The following is a 24528-nucleotide window of genomic DNA, read 5'->3' on the forward strand; positions in this document are numbered from 1 at the left end:
GTTGTGTAGGTTCAAAATTAAAGATTTATTTTATTTATTTTTACAACCACCCGAGCCACGGCCAGTTCACCCGGCTATCACCCAGAAGGCGCGGTCAGTACAGCTGCATCAAAGCTGGGAGCGAGAGACAGAAGCTGTTTTTCAATCTGAAGGCCATCAGGCTGTTAAACAGACATCACGAGCCGGTTCCACCCGGTTACGTTACCCTGCACCTTAAGAGGTTGCTGCCCCATATACATAGACTTGAAATCACTAGCCACTTTAATAATGTTTACATATTTTTACTTTACTCATCTCATATATATATATATAGATGAGCAATGCCGACATTGCTCATCCTAATATTTATGTATTCGTTAATTCCATGATTTCACTTTTAGGTTGTGTGTATTGTTGTGAATTGTTAAGATATTACTACACTGTTAGAAACTAGAAACACAACCATTTCGCTACACCTGCAATGACATCCGGTGAGCATATATATTATATATATATGTGACAAATAACATTTGATTTGACATGATTGATATGGATCCTGCTTGTGTTTTCTCGGACCACCTCCACATCCTTATATGGTGTGGGAGTGATCACGTTCTCTGACGTCGGGTCGATGACGGTAAAGCTGTCAGAAAGTGAGCGCCCAGTTCCTCCAGAAGACTGTCGGTATACCCGTGGTTTGTTTCTGCTCTTCCGCTCACTTACCGTAGCTAAACTATATCTAGACCTCACGAAGGAGCAAGGACACAACAACAACGAGGAGATATCTGTTATTGACCCGAACCGAGCCCGGCCATGGACGAACAGGCAGGGCCCGGTGTTTTCTTCAACAACAACAATAACTCAATTTTAGCCGGTGTGGGGAAGGTACTGCTACCGGAGGGGGATGCAGGGGAAGCGGACAGGTCTCCGTACAGCATCCCGGGGATCCTACACTTCCTGCAACACGAATGGGCTCGTTTCGAGGTGGACCGGGCTCAATGGGAGGTAGATCGGGCCGAATTGCAGGTGAATTAACTTAATATTTAATTCACTTTCAGAGGATTTAAAAAATAAAAAATAAATTATACTGCTAGCTGATTTTGTAACACACTAGTCGTGTTTTTTTGTGTTTTTTTTTGTGGCACCAATGTGATTGTTGTGATTAGTATTAGTTATCTTGCAACTAGTTAACACTGCAGCGCACCCTGGTCGGTTAGCATATGCTAACTAGTTAGCTACCCCGCCAGGTTAGCCACTCTTTTATTGTCAAACAAGACGCTAACTAGCCTAGCGCTATGTATTTAGCTTGTTCTGGGCGATGTTTAGTTTTACACGCTAGCTAACTAGGCGTTTTGTTCAAATAAACTAGTTAACTAAAAATGTTAACTAACCTATGTAGCGCCAAAAATGGGACGTTTGTTTGCTAACTAGCTATTGAATAAACTAGCTGAAATTCCCCAAAAGGGTGGCTAACCAGTTAGCCAGCTAATAATGTAACTAACTGGTTGACTAGTCAATCTGTTCTCTGCTACTTTAAAAAAATTTTTTTTTAGGTAAAATGCAATTTAAACAATCGTATTTGTGTGCAATTACATCCTGTGAAAGTATAGATGCCATCTCCCGAACACAATGAAATTGTATTGGTCACATACATATTTAGCAGATGTTATTGCGGGTGTAGTGAAATGCTTGTAAAAAAAAATATATAAAAAAACGCCCCAGTATAGTGTGCATTGTCCATCTGAAGACGGTTTTTAAGGATAGACGAATGTGTACGGAACCCAAATTTTTCCTGCATGGGTTTTCCTTCTTCCTGACATTTTGAGTTCAGATGGCACCTGTGTACTTCAAGGAAAGCTCAGATGGCCCGGTGCTGTTCAAGGGAAGCTCAGATGGCCTGGTGCTGTTCAAGGGAAGCTCAGACGGCCTGGTGCTGTTCAAGGAAAGCTCAGATGGCCTGGTGCTGTTCAAGGAAAGCTCATATGGCCTGGTGCTGTTCAAGGGAAGCTCAGATGGCACTCTCTTGTGTACCAGGGGGCCGGTGATATGGCGAGTGGCGACACTAGCACGGGGATACTATATTTTTCAGTAACAGCACATTTCTGTCGGCCTTCTGTTACACACAGGTGTTCTGGGCATGTAAGATAGATAATTAGCACAGGCGGTTGTTTTTTTTGTCTTCCGTTAATAGGAGCTCTAACACGGATTCATGGCCCTACCGGAACTCTTAACACTAAAGGTGTGTAGTAATTTAACCTTTTTTATGTTTTTAGAAAATAATTTCTTGCTGATGTGAAAGATACTTTCCTTAAGTTTCCAAAAACCGTTTCGCATGCGATATGTGTTCACGTTCGGACCAAGCATTTGGCCTCTTAACTAATGTTCCCGTGTACACAATATATCAGTTCCTGTCTATCTTCCACTCTGATTCAGTCAATTATCTGACAAATGAAATCCCCAGCTACAGTCTGCATTAAACCTAGGTGTTTTGCAGCAGGAGTTAGGTATCTCCACCTGTGTAGTCGTGAGTCTGTGTTTTGGGGACAGGCTTTTGGGGGCAGTGTAGGCCTTCATGTCTTTCATGACTGAATCTTGAATGATATCTCCCCTGACTCTCTACTGCATCGCTCTGCCTCTCTTCCAGATGTGTCCTGGTGTAAATCTCACATGGGGTAAACCATTTGAGTGGTTAGGTTACGACTCCATAAGAAAATCTTTGGTTTATCTGAGTGTTGTCATTAGGTAGTGGAAGGTACGGCCGGGACGATACCACTATCGCCATACTTGTTAAGATCGGGGCAAGAGGAAACCAAAAACAAAGGGTATTTCACTTCTTTAGGAAAACAGCCCTAATGTTGGAATCAGACGTCTTTATGATGTCATCCACACTCACATTTATTTTCCAAGTAATGGCACACAATATTTTTTTATTTCCAGCAAGGTTTTCAAGGATCAAAGAGTTTGCTTTGAGTTTTTAATTTTTTTTGTCATAAACAGAAAAGCATGGGAGCTGTAGACATAGGTGATTACTTTATTCCAGCTAAACGCTTTAAGTAAGCAGCAAAAAAAATGACCTGCCTAGGCTAAATATCTTTCTACCGTGTGACTAGGCTAAATATCTTTCTACCGTGTGACTAGGCTAAATATCTTTCTACCGTGTGACTAAGCTAGGCTAAATAAACAATATATACTAGGACTGACCCCAATTAGTCGATTCTTTGGTTGTTAGGCTGTTGGTCGACCCAGATTGTTTTTAGTAGAGCAGTAACAAATTGCGCCCATCTCAGTGAACTAATCCATTGCGGAGGCCTAGACTAAAAGCCAATTTATGTGTAGGCTACTGTGTAGGCTACAGGCCCGGTGTAGGCTACAGGCCCGGTGTAGGCTACAGGCCCGGTGTAGGCTACAGGCCCGGTGTAGGCTACAGGCCCGGTGTAGGCTACAGGCCCGGTGTATGCTACAGGCCCGGTGTATGCTACAGGCCCGGTGTAGGCTACAGGCCCGGTGTAGGCTACAGGCCCGGTGTATGCTACAGGCCCGGTGTAGGCTACAGGCCCGGTGTAGGCTACGGGCCCGGTGTAGGCTACGGGCCCGGTGTAGGCTACGGGCCCGGTGTAGGCTACGGTGTAGGGTGTAGGCTACGGTGTGGGCTACGGGCCCGGTGTGGGATTATTGGTGAGGATGGATGGCTTTAGTGGTGAGGGTGGATGGATGGCTTTAGTGGTGAGGATGGATGGATGGATTAGTGGTGAGGATGGATGGCTTAGTGGTGAGGATGGATGGAGGGCTTAGTGGTGAGGATGGATGGATGGATGGATTAGTGGTGAGGATGGATGGATTAGTGGTGAGGATGGATGGATGGATGGATTAGTGGTGAGGATGGATGGATGGATGGATTAGTGGTGAGGATGGATGGATGGATGGATTAGTGGTGAGGATGGATGGCTTAGTGGTGAGGATGGATGGATGGGTGGCTTAGTGGTGAGGATGGATGGATGGGTGGATTAGTGGTGAGGATGGATGGATGGATGGATTAGTGGTGAGGATGGATGGATGGATGGATTAGTGGTGAGGATGGATGGATTAGTGGTGAGGATGGATGGATGGATTAGTGGTGAGGATGGATGGATGGATGGCTTTAGTGGTGAGGATGGATGGATGGCTTTAGTGGTGAGGATGGATGGATGGATGGCTTAGTGGTGAGGATGGATGGATGGCTTTAGTGGTGAGGATGGATGGATGGCTTTAGTGGTGAGGATGGATGGATGGATGGCTTAGTGGTGAGGATGGATGGATGGCTTTAGTGGTGAGGATGGATGGATGGATGGCTTAGTGGTGAGGATGGATGGATGGCTTTAGTGGTGAGGATGGATGGATGGATGGCTTAGTGGTGAGGATGGATTATTGGTGAGGATGGATGGATGGATTAGTGGTGAGGATGGATGGCTTTAGTGGTGAGGATGGATGGCTTTAGTGGATTAGTGGTGAGGATGGATGGATTAGTGGTGAGGATGGATGGATTAGTGGTGAGGATGGATTAGTGGTGAGGATGGATTAGTGATGAGGATGGATTATTGGTGAGGATGGATTATTGGTGAGGATGGATTAGTGGTGAGGATGGATTAGTGGTGAGGGAGGATGTATTAGTGGTGAGGATGGATTAGTGGTGAGGGAGGATGGATTAGTGGTGAGGGAGGATGGATTAGTGGTGAGGGAGGATGGATTAGTGGTGAGGGAGGATGGATTAGTGGTGAGGGAGGATGGATTAGTGGTGAGGATGGATGGATTAGTGGTGAGGATGGATTGATTAGTGGTGAGGATGGATGGATTAGTGGTGAGGATGGATGGATTAGTGGTGAGGATGGATTAGTGGTGAGGATGGATTAGTGGTGAGGGAGGATGGATTAGTGGTGAGGGAGGATGGATTAGTGGTGAGGATGGATGGATTAGTGGTGAGGGAGGATGGATTAGTGGTGAGGATGGATGGATTAGTGGTGAGGATGGATTAGTGGTGAGGGAGGATGGATTAGTGGTGAGGATGGATGGATTAGTGGTGAGGATGGATTAGTGGTGAGGGAGGATGGATTAGTGGTGAGGGAGGATGGATTAGTGGTGAGGGAGGATGGATTAGTGGTGAGGGAGGATGGATTAGTGGTGAGGATGGATGGATTAGTGGTGAGGATGGATGGATTAGTGGTGAGGATGGATGGATTAGTGGTGAGGATGGATGGATTAGTGGTGAGGATGGATTAGTGGTGAGGATGGATTAGTGGTGAGGGAGGATGGATTAGTGGTGAGGGAGGATGGATTAGTGGTGAGGATGGATGGATTAGTGGTGAGGATGGATGGATTAGTGGTGAGGATGGATGGATTAGTGGTGAGGATGGATGGATTAGTGGTGAGGATGGATTAGTGGTGAGGATGGATGGATTAGTGGTGAGGATGGATGGATTAGTGGTGAGGATGGATTAGTGGTGAGGATGGATGGATTAGTGGTGAGGGAGGATGGATTAGTGGTGAGGGAGGATGGATTAGTGGTGAGGGAGGATGGATTAGTGGTGAGGATGGATTAGTGATGAGGATGGATTATTGGTGAGGATGGATTAGTGGTGAGGATGGATTAGTGGTGAGGGAGGATGGATTAGTGGTGAGGGAGGATGGATTAGTGGTGAGGGAGGATGGATTAGTGGTGAGGGAGGATGGATTAGTGGTGAGGGAGGATGGATTAGTGGTGAGGATGGATGGATTAGTGGTGAGGATGGATGGATTAGTGGTGAGGATGGATTAGTGATGAGGATGGATTAGTGGTGAGGATGGATTAGTGGTGAGGATGGATTAGTGGTGAGGATGGATTAGTGGTGAGGATGGATGGATTAGTGGTGAGGATGGATGGATTAGTGGTGAGGATGGATTAGTGATGAGGATGGATTAGTGGTGAGGATGGATTAGTGGTGAGGATGGATTAGTGGTGAGGATGGATTAGTGGTGAGGGAGGATGGATTAGTGGTGAGGGAGGATGGATTAGTGGTGAGGATGGATGGATTAGTGGTGAGGATGGATTAGTGGTGAGGATGGATGGATTAGTGGTGAGGATGGATTAGTGGTGAGGATGGATGGATTAGTGGTGAGGATGGATTAGTGGTGAGGATGGATTAGTGGTGAGGGAGGATGGATTAGTGGTGAGGATGGATGGATTAGTGGTGAGGATGGATTAGTGGTGAGGATGGATGGATTAGTGGTGAGGATGGATGGATTAGTGGTGAGGATGGATGGATTAGTGGTGAGGATGGATGGATTAGTGGTGAGGATGGATTAGTGGTGAGGATGGATTAGTGGTGAGGATGGATTAGTGGTGAGGATGGATGGATTAGTGGTGAGGATGGATGGATTAGTGGTGAGGATGGATTAGTGGTGAGGATGGATTAGTGGTGAGGATGGATGGATTAGTGGTGAGGATGGATTAGTGGTGAGGATGGATGGATTAGTGGTGAGGATGGATGGATTAGTGGTGAGGATGGATGGATTAGTGGTGAGGATGGATGGATTAGTGGTGAGGATGGATGGATTAGTGGTGAGGATGGATGGATTAGTGGTGAGGATGGATTAGTGGTGAGGATGGATGGATTAGTGGTGAGGATGGATTAGTGGTGAGGATGGATTAGTGGTGAGGATGGATGGATTAGTGGTGAGGATGGATGGATTAGTGGTGAGGATGGATGGATTAGTGGTGAGGATGGATGGATTAGTGGTGAGGATGGATTAGTGGTGAGGATGGATTAGTGGTGAGGATGGATTAGTGGTGAGGATGGATGGATTAGTGGTGAGGATGGATGGATTAGTGGTGAGGATGGATTAGTGGTGAGGATGGATGGATTAGTGGTGAGGATGGATTAGTGGTGAGGATGGATGGATTAGTGGTGAGGATGGATGGATTAGTGGTGAGGATGGATTAGTGGTGAGGATGGATTAGTGGTGAGGATGGATTAGTGGTGAGGATGGATGGATTAGTGGTGAGGATGGATGGATTAGTGGTGAGGATGGATTAGTGGTGAGGATGGATTAGTGGTGAGGGAGGATGGATTAGTGGTGAGGATGGATGGATTAGTGGTGAGGATGGATTAGTGGTGAGGATGGATGGATGGATTAGTGGTGAGGATGGATGGATTAGTGGTGAGGATGGATTAGCACCTCTGTTTCGGTCTCTCTTCACGGCTGTTGCATTTCATTGTATATTTCCCACAGGCTTTTAAAAGGATGAATTTGACCATATATGGTTATTTAGTGACGTTTATAAATGCAAATAGCCAAGGTCTTGCACGAGCACTGACTCTGAGAGCAATTACTATTTACCGATGGTTATCTCCTACCTGTGTGTGTGTGTGTATAACGCTCGTAGGATTGTTTGATAAATCAGACGTTATCTATTCGTCCGAACATTCTAAATTCTGTTTCGTAAGTAGTATTTTAGAGTAGTTTCTACACAACGTTGATAAATGAGGCCCCTGGTCTTTATGTTGAGCTTTGTGCTTCCTGTTGTTGTTGTTGTTGTTGTTGAGGGCCATGTTATCCGTTCTGGTCCAGAAGAGAACTCATTATTCTAAAGCGGAACCATAATTCTTGTTTCTGTGGTCCTTTTTTTCCGTACCACGCTGCTGTGCAACCAACCACAACATGTTGGCTAGTATGCTGCTACCACTACTGCTCTGTGTTTCTCCATTTGCAGTGTAGAAATTGGAAAGTGTTACCCCAAATTCTACGTTTGTTAATAGGCCAAGCATTGTGTGTACACATTGCAAGTTGTCTCTCATTCTGTCCTTTTCAGATCTTTGCTCTCTCTTTGCTTTCTCTCTTCTCTCTTTCTTCTCTCTTCTCTCTCTCTTTCTCTTTCTCTCTCTCTTGCTCTCTCTTCTCTCTCCTCTCTTCTCTCTCTCTCTCTGTGTATTGGAAATGCAACCCCATACTATGTTCTGTTACACGAATGGTTTCCTCTCGTGCTGCAAGAGCCGGAAGTTGGTAATATTGTTAGTGTGTTTGTGAGGTTGGCTGGCTCACACAGTATTTACTAGCTGACTCAATTATCAACGGTTCAATTCTGGGTTGAAGCTCTATTTGATGCTGGCTTCATCGGGTGGAACTCTGTGATGCTGGCTTCATCGGGGGGGGAGCTCTATGTGATGCTGGCTTCATCTTGTGGAACTCTATGATGCTGGCTTCATCGGGTGGAACTCTATGATGCTGGCTTCATCGGGTGGAACTCTATGATGCTGGCTTCATCGGGTGGAGCTCTATGTGATGCTGGCTTCATCGGGTGGAGCTCTATTTGCGAACTCTTTCTACAAGTTATCAAATGATTTTTTGGGTCACATACACATATTTAACAGATGTTATTGGTCCATACACATATTTAACAGATGTTATTGGTCCATATTTAGCAGATGTTATTGGTCCATACACATATTTAGCAGATGTTATTGGTCCATACACATATTTATCAGATGTTATTGGTCCATACACATATTTAACAGATGTTATTGGTCCATATTTAGCAGATGTTATTGGTCCATACACATATTTAGCAGATGTTATTGGTCCATACACATATTTAGCAGATGTTATTGGTCCATATTTAACAGATGTTATTGGTCCATACACATATTTAGCAGATGTTATTGGTCCATACACATATTTATCAGATGTTATTGGTCCATACACATATTTAACAGATGTTATTGGTCCATATTTAACAGATGTTATTGGTCCATACACATATTTATCAGATATTATTGGTCCATACACATATTTATCAGATGTTATTGGTCCATATTTATCAGATGTTATTGGTCCATATTTAACAGATGTTATTGGTCCATACACATATTTATCAGATGTTATTGGTCCATATTTAACAGATGTTATTGGTCCATACACATATTTAACAGATGTTATTGGTCCATATTTAACAGATGTTATTGGTCCATACACATATTTAACAGATGTTATTGGTCCATATTTATCAGATGTTATTGGTCCATACACATATTTATCAGATGTTATTGGTCCATACACATATTTATCAGATGTTATTGGTCCATACACATATTTAACAGATGTTATTGGTCCATATTTAACAGATGTTATTGGTCCATACTCATATTTAAGAGATGTTATTGGTCCATACACATATTTATCAGATGTTATTGGTCCATATTTAACAGATGTTATTGGTCACATACACATATTTAACAGATGTTATTGGTCCATATTTAACAGATGTTATTGGTCCATATTTAACAGATGTTATTGGTCCATATTTAACAGATGTTATTGGTCCATATTTAACAGACGTTATTGGTCCATATTTAACAGATGTTATTGGTCCATATTTAACAGATGTTATTGGTCCATATTTAACAGATGTTATTGGTCCTTATTTAACAGATGTTATTGGTCACATACACATATTTAACAGATGTTATTGGTCCATATTTAACAGATGTTATTGGTCCATATTTAACAGATGTTATTGGTCCATATTTAACAGATGTTATTGGTCCATATTTAACAGATGTTATTGGTCCATATTTAACAGATGTTATTGGTCCATATTTAACAGATGTTATTGGTCCATATTTAACAGATGTTATTGGTCCATATTTAACAGATGTTATTGGTCCATATTTAACAGATGTTATTGGTCCATATTTAACAGATGTTATTGGTCCATACACATATTTATCAGATGTTATTGGTCCATACACATATTTAACAGATGTTATTGGTCACATACACATATTTAACAGATGTTATTGGTCCATATTTATCAGATGTTATTGGTCCATATTTATCAGATGTTATTGGTCCATATTTAACAGATGTTATTGGTCCATATTTAACAGATGTTATTGGTCCATATTTAGCAGATGTTATTGGTCCATATTTAGCAGATGTTATTGGTCCATATTTAGCAGATGTTATTGGTCCATATTTAACAGATGTTATTGGTCCATATTTAACAGATGTTATTGCGGGTGTAGTGAAATGCTTGTGTTCCTAACAACCTGTTGGAAAGGTGACAGGAACATTTTTTTTGTAATCCTGAAGTTCACCCTCACATTTTCTCAAATGTATCATTTTATATCTGATAACTGAAATATTATGATAGCTAGGTGGGACAACCACCTATCTTTGCACTAGTGTCTCTAGATAAGAGCGTCTGCTAAATGACTAGCATGTCATTGACCCCAGGGAGACTTAAGGAATCCACAGTGGGCTGTAGCGACTCCCACCCGTCTGTCTCAGGGGAAGCCTTTTTTAAAGTCTCGGAGCGCCTGTTGGAGAAGACGAGAGTTGTGGGTGCTTACAGGCCTTGTTTTCTGTTTGTGTCTCTGTCAGTGGAGGAGGCTCCACCCGAAGAGAGACCGATTGGGTTACACGTGCCCCTGAGTTGATTTGCACTTTACTACTGTAATGACTCACTTCCTTCCTGTCATTCAGATGTTTGTACTGTCTTCTACCAACGCCCCATATCAGCTTTTAGTGCACTTCAGGACAGACCCAGTCATTTAGTAGACGTGTCTCCGGGACGGACCCGGTCGGTAGGAGACGTGTCTCCGGGACGGACCCGGTCGGTAGGAGACGTGTCTCCGGGACGGACCCGGTCGGTAGGAGACGTGTCTCCGGGACGGACCCGGTCGGTAGGAGACGTGTCTCCGGGACGGACCCGGTCGGTAGGAGACGTGTCTCCGGGACGGACCCGGTCGGTAGGAGACGTGTCTCCGGGACGGACCCGGTCGGTAGGAGACGTGTCTCCGGGACGGTAGTTGTGCTGAGCAATCAGTGCTTTTTGACATCTTTTCAGTTTCGGTTAGATCATTTTTAAAAATAATGACCGATGTCGGTTTCAATATATATATATTTGTACACATTAAATGCATTATGAAATAATTACATTAATTTTATTTTATTTTTTAACCAACAATAATGAAGCTTCAATTGTATTACAGTTTTTATTAGATGACTTCATTATCTCTACTCAGGCTGTAACAGGCAGACAGGCAGGCTGTAACAGGCAGACAGGCAGGCTGTAACAGGCAGACAGACAGGCTGTAACAGGCAGAAAGGCAGGCTGTAACAGGCAGGCCGTGGCAGGCAGACAGGCTGTAACAGGCAGGCCGTGGCAGGCAGACAGGCTGTAACAGGCAGACAGGCAGGCTGTAACAGGCAGGCCGTGGCAGGCAGACAGGCTGTAACAGGCAGACAGGCAGGCTGTAACAGGCAGGCCGTGGCAGGCAGACAGGCTGTAACAGGCAGACAGGCAGGCTGTAACAGGCAGGCCGTGGCAGGCAGACAGGCTGTAACAGGCAGACAGGCAGGCTGTAACAGGCAGGCCGTGGCAGGCAGACAGGCTGTAACAGGCAGACAGGCAGGCTGTAACAGGCAGGCCGTGGCAGGCAGACAGGCTGTAACAGGCAGACAGGCAGGCTGTAACAGGCAGACAGGCAGGCTGTAACAGGCAGGCAGGCCGTGGCAGGCAGGCAGGCCGTGGCAGGCAGGCAGGCCGTGGCAGGCAGGCAGGCCGTGGCAGGCAGGCAGGCCGTGGCAGGCAGGCAGGCCGTGGCAGGCAGGCAGGCCGTGGCAGACAGGCAGGCCGTGGCAGACAGGCAGGCCGTGGCAGACAGGCAGGCCGTGGCAGACAGGCAGGCCGTGGCAGACAGGCAGGCCGTGGCAGACAGGCAGGCCGTGGCAGGCAGGCAGGCCGTGGCAGGCAGGCAGGCCGTGACAGGCAGGCCGTGGCAGGCAGGCCGTGGCAGGCAGGCAGGCCGTGGCAGGCAGGCAGGCAGGCCGTGGCAGGCAGGCAGGCAGGCCGTGGCAGGCAGGCCGTGGCAGGCAGACAACCAACATTAACCTCCCCATACTGTACTGTCTGTAGCCATCCTATTTAGCTAGTCTGCCTAAGTATGCTGCAGAGCTGACTGACTAAATCATTGTACTTGTTCTTCCAAGTGGATATGTGAACTGTCTCCCTCTCGTTGTGTTGTGTACGTTCTCTCATGAGGTACAGTGCATTCAGAAAGTATTCAGACCCCTTGACTTTTTCCACATTTTGTTACGTTACAGCCTTAACTTCTAATCCATTTTAGAATTTTTCCCCCTCAATGTAAAAACAATACCCCATAATGACAAAGCCACCCCCGTCCCGAGGCCTGATCACAGACACCGACGAGACAGCCTATAGGGAGGAGGTCCGAGAACTGTCAGTGTGGTGCCAGGACAACAACCTCTCCCTCAATGTGACCAAGACAAAGGAGCTGATCGTGGACTACAGGAAAAGGTGGGCCGAACAAGCCCCCATTAATATCGACGGGGCTTTAGTGGAGCGGGTCGAGAGTTTCCAGTTCCTTTGTGTCCAAATCACCAACGAACTATCATGGTCCAAACACACCAAGACAGTCGTGAAGAGGGCACGACAAAACCTTTTCCCCCTCAGGAGACTGAAAATATTTGTCATTGGTCCTCAGATCCACAAAAGGTTCTACAGCTGCACCATCGAGAGCATCCTGACCTGTTGCGTCACCGCCTGGTATGGCAACTGCTCGGCCTCCATCTGTAAGGTGCGACAGAAGGTAGTGTGTACGGCCCAGTGTATCTCTGGGCTCAAGCTTCCTGCCATCCATGAACTACACCAGGCGGTGTCAGAGGAAGGACCATAAAATTGTTAGGGCTCCAGTCACCCAAGTTATAGACTATTTTCTCTGCTTCCGCACGGCAAGTGGTACCGGAGCGCCAAGAGGCTCCTCAACAGCTTCTACCCTCAAGCCATAAGACTGCTGAACAATTAATAAAATCGCCATCGGACAATTTACATTGACCACCCCCCCCCCCCCCCCCCCCACCTTTATTATCTATGCATAGTCACTTTACCCCTATGTACAGATTACCTCAACTAGCCTGTACCCCGCACACTGACTCTGTACCGTAACACCCTGTATATAGCCTCCACATTGACTCTGTACCGGTACCCCCTGTATATAGCCTCTACATTGACTCTGTACCGGTACCTCCTATATATAGCCTCCACATTGACTCTGTACCGGTACCCCCTGTATATAGCCTCCACATTGACTCTGTACCGGTACCTCCTGTATATAGCCTCCACATTGACTCTGTACCGGTACCCTCTGTATATAGCCTCCACATTGACACTGTACCGGTACCCCCTGTATATAGCCTCCACATTGACTCTGTACCGTAACACCCTGTATATAGCCTCCACATTGACTCTGTACTGGTACCCCCTGTATATAGCCTCCACATTGACTCTGTACTGGTACCCCCTGTATATAGCCTCCACATTGACTCAGTACCGTAATAGCCTGTATATAGCCTCCACATTGACTCTGTACTGGTACCCCCTGTATATAGCCTCAACATTGACTCTGTACTGGTACCCCCTGTATATAGCCTCCACATTGACTCTGTACCGGTACCCCCTGTATATAGCCTCCACATTGACTCTGTACCGGTACCCCCTGTATATAGCCTCCACATTGACTCTGTACCGGTACCCCCTGTATATAGCCTCCACATTGATTCTGTACCGTAATACCCTGTATATAGCCTCCACATTGACTCTGTACCGTAATACCCTGTATATAGCCTCCACATTGACTCTGTACCGTAATACCCTGTATATAACCTCCACATTGACTCTGTACCGTAATACCCTGTATATAGTCTCCACATTGACTCTGTACCAGTACCCCCTGTATATAGCCTCCACATTGACTCTGTACCGTAATACCCTGTATATAGCCTCCACATTGACTCTGTACCGTAATACCCTGTATATAGCCTCCACATTGACTCTGTACCGTAATACCCTGTATATAGCCTCCACATTGACTCTGTACCGTAATACCCTGTATATAGCATTATTCTTACTTCTTGTTTTACTTTATTATAATTTATTTTAGTCCACCTGGTAAATATTTTCTTAACTCTTCTTGAACTGTGCTGTTGGTTAAGGGCTTGATGTCCTGAGCGCTCTGTAGCAGGTTTTCATTAAGAATCTCTTTGCTCCGTTCATCTTTCCCTCGATCCTGACTAGTCTCCCAGTCCCTGCCTCTGAAAAACATCCCCACAGCATTATTCTGCCACCACCATGCTTCACCGTAGGGATGGTGCCAGGTTTCCTCTAGATGTGACGCTTGGCTTTAAGACCAAAGAGTTCAGCCGTGGTTTCATCAGACCAGAGAATCTTGTTTCTCATGGTCTGAGAGTTGTCTTTTTTATTGAGGAGTGGCTTCCTTCTGGCCACTCTACCATAAAGGCCTGATTGGTGGAGTGCTGCAGAGATGGGAGAACCTTCCAGAAGGACAACTATTTCCATAAAGGAACTCTGGAGCTCTGTCATGTCAGGTTCTCTTGGTTTCATCAGACCAGAGAATCTGGGACCTGTAATTGCTACAGACATATTTTCCGTACCCTTCCACAGATCTGTACGTCGACACAATCCTGTCTCTCTAGGTAAAGTTTTTCCCATCTCTGTCCAAGCCGGAAAGAACAGGCACAATGGATTATAGTCATTGTAGTTCATTATCGTTTCTGCACTGAACTAGGTTGACAATTTGCATAATAAACTACAACTCCCTTCAGCCCAGCATTCCACATAGTTCTTGTGAATGATTTGATTTCTCTCCAGAGAAAGTGTTGGGCTCACAAAAAAAAACAAAATGGAATTAAAGTAATTGAACTGACTTCGTCTCATCTGTTGTTTTAAGAGAGAATCCCCTATTTTTGTTAATTGCTCAGCACCATTTGATAGACTGTTTCAGTGTAACATCGCAATTTACATTTTTTTTTAAAAGACCTTCCGCTTGAAAAACTAGGCAAAAGTAAATTTTGTCCCTCTTTAGATGCCGTAGCCAGTATACACTTCCTCCAAATAGTCAGAATTAGTCTAAGAACTCAAGAAATGCCATTAATTGTGACTTTTTTTTTGTCAGAGGAGATCTTAGTCGCACAATTTTACATTTTAAGTTGTTTGATTCAGTATTTCTCAAGTGCCAAAAAATGTGCATGAAAACGAGTTGTCTCCATACTGTTGACCAATCACCAAGGAGAAGGGGCTTAGACTTGGGCATATATTATGATGACACTAAGTGTTTGGGAAGCATACAGACGCTTTAAAATACCATTGTCCTTCGCCTCATGTCAAACGAGGACTGTGGACCGATATGAGTTCTCCTGGCAGAAAGATCCCCCCCACCCCCTTCAGACTGGCGATTGAACAGGCATATGGCTGCCGAGGTCAGAGGGATGCAGAGGCAGCACATGGTCGGGCCCTTAGGGAGAGCGGAAGAGTAACCTAGAGAGAAGTTCTACTGGGTCAGATCCACTACAGGGCTGATGATGATGATGATGATGATGATCAGTGCCTCCATGGTTCTGGTCCATGCCAGCCAGTGTCACTGTACTCTACCTCATCAATCAGTGCCTCCGTGGTTCTGGTCCAACACCAGCCAGTGTCACTGTACTCTACCTCATCAATCAGTGCCTCCGTGGTTCTGGTCCAACACCAGCCAGTGTCACTGTACTCTACCTCATCAATCAGTGCCTCCGTGGTTCTGGTCCAACACCAGCCAGTGTCACTGTACCTCATCAATCAGTGCCTCCGTGGTTCTGGTCCAACACCAGCCAGTGTCACTGTACTCTACCTCATCAATCAGTGCCAGGGAGAACGCTGTCCTAATCACAGTTAGTCCTCATTGTGTTGTCTTTCCACTGTGTTAGTAGCTACGACACAATAAGGCTCTAAATAAATGCACGAAAGAAAGCGGTGTTCCTTCCTAATCTGACAGAAAGCCAACAACCTCTTGTCAGGGCTTGTGTTTCCTGTTATCTCTGTTGTTCTAGCCAGTCTGTACAGTCCTGGTTAAAGGACGACTGTTTTCCTTCTGCTCTCGTCTGTCGACTGATAGGAATGTGTGGAATGTACGTGGCTCGTTATCAGGTGAGGCATCGGTGGTGTAACTGACAGACAGGCTAGGTAACAGCTAACCCTGTGTTCACTATTCAGAGACAGGCTAGGTAACAGCTAACCCTGTGTTCACTATTCACAGAGACGGGCTAGGTAACAGCTAACCCTGTGTTCACTATTCAGAGACAGGCTAGGTAACAGCTAACCCTGTGTTCACTATTCACAGAGACAGGCTCGGTAACAGCTAACCCTGTGTTCACTATTCAGAGACAGGCTAGGTAACAGCTAACCCTGTGTTCACTATTCACAGAGACTGGCTAGGTAACAGCTAACCCTGTGTTCACTATTCAGGGACAGGCTAGGTAACAGCTAACCCTGTGTTCACTATTCAGGGACAGGCTAGGTAACAGCTAACCCTGTGTTCACTATTCAGAGACAGGCTAGGTAACAGCTAACCCTGTGTTCACTATTCAGGGACAGGCTAGGTAACAGCTAACCCTGTGTTCACTATTCAGGGACAGGCTAGGTAACAGCTAACCCTGTGTTCACTATTCAGGGACAGGCTAGGTAACAGCTAACCCTGTGTTCACTATTCAGGGACAGGCTAGGTAACAGCTAACCCTGTGTTCACTATTCAGGGACAGGCTAGGTAACAGCTAACCCTGTGTTCACCATTCACAGAGACAGGCTCGGTAACAGCTAACCCTGTGTTCACTATTCACAGAGACAGGCTAGGTAACAGCTAACCCTGTGTTCACTATTCACAGAGACGGGCTAGGTAACAGCTAACCCTGTGTTCACTATTCAGGGACAGGCTAGGTAACAGCTAACCCTGTGTTCACCATTCACAGAGACAGGCTAGGTAACAGCTAACCCTGTGTTCACCATTCACAGAGACAGGCTAGGTAACAGCTAACCCTGTGTTCACCATTCACAGAGAGAGGGTTATTTGCATGGTAAATATTAGGCTTCAGCCTTAGTTTGTGTTTCACCGCTACCGGGGGACAAGTCAACAACCGTAGCATAAGAAAGTTGAGACCGATGTAAGTCTGTGTGTGTGTTTTGAATCTGTGTGTAATTATACGTGTGTAGTTGTAGGAGTGAGTGGATGGAGTGAGCTCAGCCTGTATCTGACTTAGACGGTCTAGTGAGAGAGATGTGCTGGGCCTGGGTGTTTTTAAAACACTTGTCTGTGTGTCGGCCCTCAATGGGTTCATTGTGTTCGACGCCTCTGTGATGACGCAGAACTAGATGAGAGGAAAACATGTCTGGAATGTACAACACTCTACTCAACCTGGCTGGGATCCTGTCTGATAGAAACTAACCTTACTCAACCTAGCTGGGATCCTGTCTGATAGAAACTAACCTTACCCAACCTAGCTGGGATCCTGTCTGATAGAAACTAACCTTACCCAACCTAGCTGGGATCCTGTCTGATAGAAACTAACCTTACTCAACCTAGCTGGGATCCTGTCTGATAGAAACTAACGTTACCCAACCTAGCTGGGATCCTGTCTGATAGAAACTAACGTTACTCAACCTAGCTGGGATCGTGTCTGATAGAAACTAACGTTACCCAACCTAGCTGGGATCGTGTCTGATAGAAACTAACGTTACGCAACCTAGCTGGGATCCTGTCTGATAGAAACTAGCGTTACTCAACCTAGCTGGGATCCTGTCTGATAGAAACTAACCTTACCCAACCTAGCTGGGATCCTGTCTGATAGAAACTAACCTTACCCAACCTAGCTGGGATCCTGTCTGATAGAAACTAACCTTACCCAACCTAGCTGGGATCGTGTCTGATAGAAACTAACCTTACCCAACCTAGCTGAGATCGTGTCTGATAGAAACTAGCGTTACTCAACCTAGCTGGGATCCTGTCTGATAGAAACTAACCTTACCCAACCTAGCTGGGATCCTGTCTGATAGAAAATAACGTCTATATTGTATGGGTCTGTGTTTTCTTATATAAGGTGTTGTGTGAGTCACAGTCTACTACTTAGTACCCATATAGCTACCTACCCCTCTACCTACTTAGTACCCATATAGCTACCTACCCCTCTACCTACTTAGTACCCATATAGCTACCTACCCCTTTACCTACTTAGTACCCATATAGCTACCTACTTAGTACCCATATAGCTACCTACCCCTCTACCTACTTAGTACCCATATAGCTACCTACTTAGTACCCATATAGCTACCTACCCCTCTACCTACTTAGGACCCATATAGCTAACAACCCCTCTACCTACTTAGGACCCATATAGCTAACAATCCCTCTACCCCTCTGATTCATAAATGGAATAAGTTTGAAACCATCAAGACTCTTCCCAGAGCTGGCTGCCCAGTCAAACTGCACAATCGGGGGAGAAGGGCCTTGGGCAGGGAGGTGACCAAGAACCCGATGGTCACTCTGACAGTAGAACAACCATCTCTGCAGCAGTCCACCAATCAGGCGGACTTCATGGTAGAGTGGTCAGACGGAAACCACTCCTCAGTAAAAGGCACATGACAGCCCGCTTGGAGTTGGCCAAAAGTCACCTAAAGTAGTCTGACCATGAAAAAAACAAAATTCTGTGGTCTGATGAAACCAAAATCGAACTCTTTGGCCTTAATGCCAACCGTCACGTCTGGTGGAAACCACGCATCACTCATCACCTGGCCATTACCATCCCTACGGTGAAGCATGGTGGTGGCAGCATCATGCTGGGGGATGTTTTTTCAGACTAGTCAGGATTGAAGGAAAGATGAACAGAGCAAAGTACAGAGAGATCATTGATGAAAACCTGTTCCAGAGTGCTGAGGACCCCAGACTGGGGCGAAGGTTCACCTTCCAACAGGACAACGTCCCTAAGCACACAGCCAAGACGACGCTTCGAGACAAGTCTTTGAATGTCCTTGAGTGGCCCAGCCAGAGCTCAGACTTGAACCCGTTGTCATTATGGGGTGTTGTGTGTAGTTTTTTGGGGGGAAAAACTACTTCATCCATTTTAGAATAAGCTACCTACCCTTCTACCTACGCTATCCCATCTTCATCCCTTAATACCCCCCCCCCCAAGTGTCTAAAGCAACCATTGGAGCGGACTGGGACTGGAGCGGACTGGGAGAACCTTATCCTCTGACCTGATAAAGCGGTCAGCCAGCCAGCCAGCTAGCCAGTCCCAGCCAGTCAGACAGTCAGCTAGCCGGAGTGAAGACTGTAATGTTGGTAATAACTCCTCCTGTTTCTTCACGATATATTTCCGCCAGGTAAGCATTGGCTACTAATTAATGTAATCAGTTTAACATTTAATTCACCATCACCAGAAGGTTGTTATTAGCAGCATCGCTAACGGCTACACTAAGTGTAGATGTACTTATGCATTTTGTTCATGTCTTAATTATATTTAACTTGGGCAAATGTTCAATACATTTATGCTAAACACAAATATAAACACAACATGTAAAGTGTTGGTGCAACATGTTCCATACACACGGGAAAAGAGGATGTGCACACATTTTGTTTATATCCCTGCTAGTGAGCATTTCTTCTTTGCCAAGATAATTCATCCACCTGACAGGTGTGACATTTCAAGAAGCTGATTAAACAGCATTTACACAGGTGCACTTTGTGCTTGGCACAATAAAATGTGCAGTTTTGTAACACAACACAATGCCACAGATGTCTCAAGTTTTGAGGGAGCGTGAAATTGGCCTGCTGACTGCAGGAATGTCCACTAGAGCTGTTAACGGAGAATTTAATGTTCAGTGCTCTACCATATGCCGCTTCCAACGTTATTTTAGAGAATTTGTCCAACCGGCCTCACAACTGCAGACAACGTGGAACCACGCCAGCCCAGGACCTCCACGCTTCTGCACCTGCGGGATGGTCTGAGACCAGCCACTGGACAGCCAATGAAACTGTCAGAAACCGTCTCGGGGAAGCTCATCAGTGTGCTCGTCGTCCTCACCAGGGTCTTGTCCTGACTGCAGTTCGGCGTCATAACCGACTTCTGTATTTGCAAATGCTCACCTTCAATGGCTGGTGAAGTCTGCTTGTACAGTTGAAATCCTGGTTTCAACTATACCAGGCAGATGGCAGACAGCTGTATGGCGTCGTGTGGACGAGCAGTTTGATGACGTCAACGTTGTGAACCGAGTGCCCCATGGTGACGGTGGGGTTATGGTACGGGCAGGCATAATGAACACACTTGCGTTTTATTGATGGCAATTTGAATGCCCAGAGAACTTTGACGAGATCCTAAGGCCCATTGTCGTACCATTCATCCTCTCCCATCACCTCATGTTTCAGCATGATAATGCACGGTCCCATGTCGCACGGATCTGTACACAATTCCTGGAAGCTGAAAATGTCCCAGTTCTTCCATGGGCTGCATACTCACCAGACCTAGTTGGGGCGACAGGTAGCCTAGTGGTTAGAGAGTTAGGTCAGTAACTGAAAGGTTGCTGGATCGAATCCCGGAGCTATCAAGGTAAAAATCTGTCATTCTGCCCCTGAACAAAGCAGTTAACCCACCGTTCCTAGGCCGTCATTGTAAATAAGAATTTGTTCTTAATAACTGACTTGCCTTGTTAAACAGAAAAATGTAATAAAAATGTTTGGGATGCTCTAAATTGACGGGTACGACAGTGTGTTCCAGTTCCCACCAATATCCAGCAGTTTCACACAGCCATTGAAGAGGAGTGGAACAACATTCCACAGGCCACAATCACCAGCCTGATCAACTCTAATCAACAGCCGGATCAACTCTTTGAGGAGGAGAGTGGTCACACCAGATATGGTGGTCACACCAGATACTGACTAGTTTTCAGATCCACTGCCTTTATTAAGGAATCTGTGACCAACAGATGTCTGTATTCCCAGTCGTGTGAAATCCATAGATTAGGGCCTAATGAACTGATTTCAATGAACTTATTTCCTTATATGAACTGTAACTCAGTAAAACCTTTGAAATTGTTGCGTTTTTATATTTTTGTTTTGTATAGTTGATTCCCTACTAGGGTCAATACGTCTAGTTGATTCCCTACTAGGGTCAATGCGTCTAGTTGATTCCCCACTGGGGTCAATACGCTTGGTCGATTTCCCCACTGGGGTCAATACGTTTGGTCGATTCCCCACTGGGGTCAATACGTTTGGTCGATTCCCCACTGGGGTCAATACGTTTAGTCGATTCCCCACTGGGGTCAATACGTTTGGTCGATTCCCCACTGGGGTCAATACGTCTGGTCGATTCCCCACTGGGGTCAATACGTTTGGTCGATTCCCCACTGGGGTCAATACGTTTGGTCGATTCCCCACTGGGGTCAATACGTCTGGTCGATTCCCCACTGGGGTCAATACGTCTGGTCGATTCCCCACTGGGGTCAATACGTCTGGCCGATTCCCCACTGGGGTCAATACGTCTGGTCGATCCCCCACTGGGGTCAATACGTCTGGTCGATTCCCCCACTGGGGTCAATACGTCTGGTCGATTCCCCCACTGGGGTCAATACGTCTGGTCGATCCCCCACTGGGGTCAATACGTCTGGTCGATCCCCCACTGGGGTCAATACGTCTGGTCGATCCCCCACTGGGGTCAATACGTTTGGTCGATCCCCCACTGGGGTCAATACGTTTGGTCGATTCCCCACTGGGGTCAATACGTTTGGTCGATTCCCCACTGGGGTCAATACGTTTGGTCGATTCCCCACTGGGGTCAATACGTCTGGTCGATTCCCCACTGGGGTCAATACGTTTGGTCGATTCCCCACTGGGGTCAATACGTCTGGTCGATTCCCCACTGGGGTCAATACGTCTGGTCGATTCCCCACTGGGGTCAATACGTCTGGTCGATTCCCCACTGGGGTCAATACGTCTGGTCGATCCCCCACTGGGGTCAATACGTCTGGTCGATTCCCCCACTGGGGTCTATACGTTTGGTCGATTCCCCACTGCCGTTTGATGTTCCAAACATATTGCGGAGAGATGAGGGCGAGCATAAGGAAATGAGTATTGATTAGTCATGGAAATATGTCCTTAAAACATTTTTACCAGTATTTTGGCGCAGATACAGACGATTTTAACTCTACCTAGCAAAAAAAACGAATAAAATTTAAAAAAATGTTGTCCAAGTATCAATATAATATCGTCCAAAAGTAATATTGTGATTAGTAACTGTATGGAGTGTTTCTCTCTACTGTCCAATGTGGACTTCTTCAGCTTCATAGATAAATCATTAGTCTCAGATGAATGTGGTTTAATCTCTCGTCTCTGTAGACTGAACAGACGGAGCGTTTTTCTATGGCCTACAGTGTGTACATGTTATGTTCCAGATTGAGAGAGCCTGTCTGGGTTCGGAGGATGTTCTGGATGTTTCTATAGAAGGATGTTGTGGGACTGTCTTGGAGGAGGATGTTCTGGATGTGTTTCTATAGAAGGATGTTGTGGGACTGTCTTGGAGGAGAATGTTCTGGATGTTTCTATAGAAGGATGTTGTGGGACTGTCTTGGAGGAGGATGTTCTGGATGTTTCTATAGAAGGATGTTGTGGGACTGTCTTGGAGGAGGATGTTCTGGATGTTTCTATAGAAGGATGTTGTGGGATTGTCTTGGAGGAGAATGTCCTGGATGTTTCTATAGAAGGATGTTGTGGGATTGTCTTGGAGGAGAATGTCCTGGATGTTTCTATAGAAGGATGTTGTGGGACTGTCTTGGAGGAGGATGTTCTGGATGTTTCTATAGAAGGATGTTGTGGGACTGTCTTGGAGGAGGATGTTCTGGATGTTTCTATAGAAGGATGTTGTGGGATTGTCTTGGAGGAGAATGTCCTGGATGTTTCTATAGAAGGATGTTGTGGGATTGTCTTGGAGGAGGATGTTCTGGATGTTTCTATAGAAGGATATTGTGGGACTGTCTTGGAGGAGGATGTTCTGGATGTTTCTATAGAAGGATGTTGTGGGACTGTCTTGGAGGAGGATGTTCTGGATGTTTCTATAGAAGGATGTTGTGGGACTGTCTTGGAGGATGGTGGGTGGATGTGAAATGAAGCTCACATTTATTTAAATCTGTTTTAAGCAGCTGTGACTCATTTTGTTTTAGACACCAACAGTGCTGCTTTCAAAGAGAATCACTCACTCACTCAAAAAATACTCCTTCTTGATTGTCTCGCTGCCCCAGATTCTGTGGTGCCCACTTGCTACGGACTAAAGACAGGGTTCTGGTTGGGCTCATCTCCTGACTGTTCCCTGTTTAACTGTGTTACGCTCTAAGGTGTTGAGTCTCCCCTGCCCTGTGGTAGGACTAGAAGACTGTGTTGGTCTGGGTAGCCTGTCTAATGTGCTGAACCGTGTGTGTGTCCAGGGTTCCGTTTGCTGGTAATAGCCGGCTTTTGGTTGGTAAAAAAAAAAAGAAGCCGATTTTTAAAATAAACTCTGTGCCAATTGTCTAATTTGCATTTGATCCTGTTCATTGATGGAAATACGTTTGACAGGTCATGCTTAACGGGTCAATAGGTCAATCTGCCTCGTTTGAGCGGAAAATCTGTCTGACAGGGCGAGAACTACTGCTGCTGTCCTCAAACCGTTTGTTCGTTGCTGCTGGAGTGCACTTTCATAAGCCCAGTCATTGCACAGCATTTTCTACATGCAATCGCGTGTTAACTGTTTTTATCACCATTTTAAAGAGGTACTATTTTTATATCTCAACCGGTAATTGAAGCGCGCTTCCCATTCGGCGTTCAAGCAAACGGTGTAGGAAGTCTTCAGCGCGTCGTCGCACACGTTACAATGAGGTGGAGGTGGTGTGTGTTCACAATGAGGTGGTGTGTGTTCACAATGAGGTGGTGTGTGTTCACAATGAGGTGGTGTGTGTTCACAATGAGGTGGTGTGTGTTCACAATGAGGTGGTGTGTGTTTACAATGAGGTGGTGTGTGTTTACAATGAGGTGGTGTGTGTGTTCACAATGAGGTGGTGTGTGTTTACAATGAGGTGGTGTGTGTTTACAATGAGGTGGTGTGTGTTCACAATGAGGTGGTGTGTGTTCACAATGAGGTGGTGTGTGTTCACAATGAGGTGGGGTGTGTTCACAATGAGGTGGGGTGTGTTCACAATGAGGTGGGGTGTGTTTACAATGAGGTGGGGTGTGAAAAAGAGATGGGAGGGAGTGAAAAAGAGGGGAGGGAGGAGTGAGTGAAAAAGAGGGGAGGGAGGAGTGAGTGAAAAAGAGAGGGGAGGGAGGAGGGAGGCAGAGATGGAGAGAGCTGGGATAAGATAATGAATTGTACAGATTCTCTTGCATACCGTGATATATTTTGTTAATGTTTTAGCCCTTTTGGTCTTTGCAAGTTCCATGTCCCAGCCATTTGTGTGGGGTTACATTAGACCCTCTATATCAAGAAGGACAATACTGCCAAACTATTCTGGACATCCCCAGAGCTTGAATAGGTCTGACGTTGGCCTGGCGATCTCCCACCGTCTGCTTGGAACATCAACATGAATCACTACTCGAGGCAGAGGGCATTCCTCTAGAATGCATTCTGCCTTCTGTTTCCCCCGGTGGTCTGTTTCCCCCCGGCGGTCTGTTTCCC

The 24528-nt window shown here is 45.9% G+C and overlaps 1 protein-coding gene across 1 annotated transcript in view; it reads left to right on the forward strand.

Annotated features, from left to right (window-relative positions):
* The first annotated feature begins 616 nt into the window (after nucleotides 1-616).
* LOC110535007 (striatin) overlaps nucleotides 617-24528 on the forward strand; it is a 50863-nt gene continuing 26951 nt past the window's right edge. The window contains exon 1 of the mRNA XM_036945954.1: nucleotides 617-1005. Within this exon, the coding sequence (XP_036801849.1) occupies nucleotides 793-1005 (213 nt within the window). The 5' untranslated portion in view covers nucleotides 617-792. The remainder of the gene's footprint in view (nucleotides 1006-24528) is intronic.

The sequence above is a fragment of the Oncorhynchus mykiss genome, chromosome 16 (genome assembly GCF_013265735.2).
Source record: "Oncorhynchus mykiss isolate Arlee chromosome 16, USDA_OmykA_1.1, whole genome shotgun sequence".
NCBI classification, from domain to species: Eukaryota; Metazoa; Chordata; class Actinopteri; order Salmoniformes; family Salmonidae; genus Oncorhynchus; species Oncorhynchus mykiss.